The sequence below is a fragment of the Salvia splendens genome, chromosome 12 (genome assembly GCF_004379255.2).
Source record: "Salvia splendens isolate huo1 chromosome 12, SspV2, whole genome shotgun sequence".
NCBI lineage: Eukaryota > Viridiplantae > Streptophyta > Magnoliopsida > Lamiales > Lamiaceae > Salvia > Salvia splendens.
In genome coordinates, this window is record NC_056043.1 from 29,270,057 (window position 1) to 29,275,345 (window position 5,289).

Sequence of the window (5,289 nt, forward strand, 5' to 3'; positions counted from 1 at the left end):
CAGCCAGAGTCGACACCTACTCGGAACTTCTCGGAGTCGTTCAGCACAAGATAGCAGTTCCAGTAGGTGAAGTCCTTGTACACCCCCTTCAGGGGGAAGGCTTTCCCCGCTATCCTCCTGCAGTCGTCCTCAGTTTACTCACTGCTCATCATGCGGAGGGCGTTGGTGTACAAGCCCGAAAATCGGGAGACCGCAACCCTGATTCGGTCCCACGCCTTCCGGCAATCCTCCCCATTGCGTGGCCTCCCCTCCGGGCAAAACCTCTGGTAGGCTGCTGTTATCTTGCCCCACAAGTTGACGATCCTCTGGTTGTTCGAAACGAGAGGATCGTCGCAAACACTCACCCACGCCTTGGACAGCGCGACGTTCTTCGCGTCCGTCCACCTCCTCCGTACCGCGTTGTCGTCCTCACCCGGCTGCGAGGACTCGCCGACCCTTTTCCCCTTGCCTTTCTTCTTTGGGGCGCCCCGACCCCGCCCTGCGCCCCCTGTTTGAACGGGAGCATCCGGAATACCGGAAAGATCTATCCCCAAGTCATCGAAGGAGAAAGTGTCAAACTGGGCCGGAGGCGCAGCCTCCGTTGGCGTCGATGTGTGCGACGAACCAGTTGAAAAATCAAAACTGGGGCGATAGACGTCCCCCGGCGTCCCTTGCGTCGCCGGTACCCCCCCGGGCATCATCTGCATTCCGGGTGCCCACCCCGGCATTTGGACACTGGGTGCCCACCCCGACATCGCCGGAAACGCCCCCGGCAGACTCCCCCCCGCTGGTATCCCGGGCATCATCTGCTGCCACGGGTTCATGTTGTAGTATGGGTGCATCTGACTCGGGTGCATCTGACTCCATCCACCTCCCACGGGGATTGGGGGAGTTTGAGATCCGCTACTCCCTGAAGTAGGCTCGTTGTTGAGATCCATTTACCGTTGTTGATCTTGTACAGAAATTTAGATAGATAGAGTACTCGTTAATACAAGTGGTGCGAATGAAAATGACAGGCAAGTCGCGTATATATAGTGTTTCGGAATAAAAATAAAAATAAAAATAAAAATTCGCGCTAGGCGGTGCGCTAGGCGATCCGGACGCTGCAATAGCGCCTAGCGGATCGCCTAGCGCACCGCCTAGCGCCGCGGAACCGCCGAGCGCTAGGCGGTATTTTATCGCGAAATCCGCTAGGCGGTTGCAATAGATCGCCTAGCGCACCGCCTAGCGCCGGCGCTCGGCTAGGCGGTGCGCTAGGCGCTATGGTGGATGCTCTTAGTACTACCTCCGTCGCACTCAAAATGTTTACTTTTCCGTTTTAGTTTGTCTCACTCAAGATGTCCATTTTCTATATTTGAAAATAAATCTCTCTATCCTCTTTAATTAAAATATTCAAATATTTTTTTTCTCTCTACTTACTTCACCTAATAACTCCTCCTAAGAGCATTAGAAATGAGGGTCGATCACTCGAAGGTCTCCATTGTGGAGAAAGGGCCGATGGCTACTCACCATGGGCTCCTCCCAAAGGCAGATGGAACGGCTCGGCCGATCTCCCCCTTTTCATTTTTTTAATTTAATTCATCTTTTATCCACTATATAGACCTCATTCCCCATCAATTCACATTCATCTCACTCCAATCTCAATCTCACTTTTACTTCTCTCTTGTTTTTTTTTAAATTTTTTTAATGTAGGATATTTTATTTTATTTTTTTTACTTTTGTTGAAATTTGCTTCTCGTTGTATCCATCTTCTCAATATTGTAATACACCGAAAAATTAATTATTATATATATATTTTAATTTAAAATATTTAGACATTGAAATAAAATAGTGATGATGTGGAAATGAGATGGGCTCGGAGTAGGCTATGGGATGGGCTCTCATTGCAGGAAGATAGGCTCTGAGATGGGCTTGTTCGACTAGGGCTGGGGAAAAATATCGAAAAAATGATATATCGCTCGTATCGTATTGAAAAATATCGAAAAATTATCGGATTTTCGATATATCGTAATTTTCGATACGAAACGATATCGTATCGTAAGTTTTCGATACGATAACGATATGAATTTCCTTATATCACGATATATCGTTTTATATCGAATATACGATATATATCGATATTTTCGATATATCGTTTTATATCGAGTATACGATATATATCAAATATACGATATATATCGATATTTTCGATATATCGAATTTCGGTATGATATATCGTTTATATCGAATATACGATATATATCGAATATACGATATATATCGATATTTTCGATATATCGAATTTCGGTACGATATATCGAAATATCGATACGATAACGATATAGATATCCTCCATATCGAAAGTTCGATATATCGAAATTCGATATATCGAAACTTTCGATACGATAACGATATGAAATTCTTTCATATCGATATTTTCGATACGATATACGATACAACGTTTTCGATACGATATATCGTATCGACCCACCCCTATGTTCGACGCATGCCCGATATAATTATATATTTTTCTCGTATCATTTATATTGGTTTAAATATTTTAAAATTCAAGTACAGTAAGTAGTCTTATAGCAAGAAATTTTCTTTACTCACATTACTCGAGATGGAATGTTATTTGGCCATGGTGTTGAGAGCCCCACTCCCTAAAACTCGAAATCTGGACTTCCATATATAGGAAACTTATGAATATGATTAATCTCGCCAAACATGTAATGTGATATGGAATACAATAGTATTGAAAGCAAATTACACACTCGGTAAGCATGGACTTCCATAGAAAAATAACAAAAGCAATAGGGAGAGCTAAATCCCATACATGAAGCCTAAGGAATGAAATCTTTCTTTTGTAAGTGTGTCAATGCGTTGAATAGACTCATTACTAAGATAGTTTTTATAATCCCCAGTTTTTCCTTTTCTAAAGAATGAATTGCACGGCAATGGAAACCATGTTGTAGATTCTTCAGACTTATTAACATCATGGCTACTTAGCACCTCAATGCTGCAATTCTTCACAATCTCCTCCACTTCATCTTCTTCATCTTTTTCAAACGGACATCCTAAGAACTCACCCAATTTTTTGACATAACCATGAGGATCTTCTAGCATATCCTCAAATGTCACGAACAACACGTTCTCCGGCCTTTTCAGACTCAACTCTCTATACCCAAGCACATGATCATAGTAAGGCCCATATAGGCTAATCCCACGACAAAACTTGTCAGTTGCCTCGTCGAGAGACCATGGCTGATCAACCTTCTCCATGTTCCACTTATTCACAAAATGCCACAAAGAGACGAGGGTGTCCTTTGGATTCCTTGTCAAGTAAACAACCTTACATTGACTATAATCTAGGGTTTTGGTAAGGAGTTGGTATGGAATGTGTGTGGCAAATAATCGAGGCCCATCTGATGGGGCCGGTAGAATTGGCGGCTCATCGGCCTCTGCAAAGACTTGTACCTCCAAGAAGGGAACAAGTTCATGAGGGTGTTTGACGGCCAACTTATGTTTGGAGGATCGATTGAGGATGGAGTAAAGGACAGATTTGAGCCATGTGGTACCGGTCTTAGGAGAAGTAACCAAGATCACATCACTAGGAAGTGGATTGTAATGATTGATCACTCTTTTGATTGGCTTTACGCGTTGAGGTCTAAACCAAAATCCTTCAAGTTGGACGAGATATTCATCCCCCCACCATTTTTCTCTTGGAAGAGACGACAAATCCATGTTTGGATTAAACTTCTCCATGAAGGGTGAAGAAAAGTTTAGAAAGAGATGAATATGATAAATATCAAACGAAGCCATTGTGTGCACTAATTATATGGATGGCACTCAACATATGTTTCATATGTAAAATTAACCTATTAGATAACTCTTTGTCCATAAGTTTGCACATAATCGCATCCCAACCACTATAAACGTGCATCACGACTCTATTCATTCTATCATCGTATCCTAACCACTATAAATGTGCATCACGACTTCTTGATAATTTCTTGATCTCATCGGATTTATATAGAGAAGGCTATTCAATTGAATTATTTAATTTTACCTTTTTTATCATCATTATTTCATTTCAGTGTTATTAATCATGGCATCTGACTACGTTATATAATATTTTTATATAATGAATATTGAACCAGATGAAGCGATAAAATGCAATGTGTCACCTAGCTAGACTAAATTAAAATTTAAAGGAGGGAACATTTTTTTGGTCTGCGAACTTTGCCAAGGTATCAATTTTGGTCCGTAACATTTGAAAATATCTTCCGAGGTCCATTAACGTTGAAATAATATCATTTGAGCTACTTTTTCACTGGTTTGAACTTTTTTTGGATGAAAATACCCTTAAGCCCACGGAAGACATTTCAGGCATCTTAGAAGGCCGTTCAAATTAGTTACACATTCATTCGTGTATATTTATATTATTACTTCAAATGAAGAGAGAATGAGACAACGGATAAGAAGAGGATGAAAAAATGGGAAAGAAGAGAGAAAAAAGAAGAAAGGGGAAAGAAGAATTAGAGAGTAAATAGACTGTCATGTCCTTCATGGGCTTGAGGGTATTTTCGTCCAAAAAGTTCAAAACAATGAAAAGTAGCTCAAACAATATTACATTGATTGAGCTACTTAATCAGCAAAATGTTCTATAATCAAACTACACGGATTGAGCAATTCATGAACAATAAGCATGCAACATGCACATTCCTTCATAAATTTGAACTTCAAATACTTTAATTATATCTAGGAAGAAATCTACGTAAACATAAAATGGGTGTATATTTTGCTGTAATTTCTCTTCTTTCTCACTTAATTAGATTATGAAGGTTAGGAATATATCATAGTCTCAGATAGGAGTATTAATTAGATTATGAAGGTTAGATAGAGTTAGATATGGGCTTATATATCATCCCTCATAAGAAAAAAACAAAAAAATGGCGAAGTTGATGGAATCATCAATCATATGCAAAAGCTTCCAAGTTGGCAGCCACATTAGTCATCTCCAAAATACTGTATTATTTGTGTGTGAGAGAGAGAGATCATGGCCACTTTTATGAAAGGGTGTGTGGACGCTTTTATCAAATAATATCATGTCCCTTATTAAGTTAGACATTTTTTTATTATTTAAGAAAATTAGGTTTATGGAGTAAAAAAATAAAGTAGAAATGAAAATAAAGTATAAGAGAGAATAAAATAATTGACATTAAAAGTGTTCATATAGATGTATCATTAAACGAACACGAGACATCTTCAAGTGAAATACGAATGGCTTAGAGCATCTCCAGTGGGCGGACATCCCACTAGGACATCCCA

General features: G+C 40.0%; 1 protein-coding gene across 1 annotated transcript; it reads right to left on the reverse strand.

Moving 5' to 3' along the window:
- Positions 1–2,781: 2,781 nt before the first annotated feature.
- Positions 2,782–3,702, reverse strand: LOC121757843 (cytosolic sulfotransferase 15-like). Its single transcript, XM_042153314.1, has one exon. The coding sequence runs from the start codon at positions 3,700–3,702 to the stop codon at positions 2,782–2,784; it is 921 nt and encodes a 306-aa protein (XP_042009248.1).
- Positions 3,703–5,289: the final 1,587 nt, after the last annotated feature.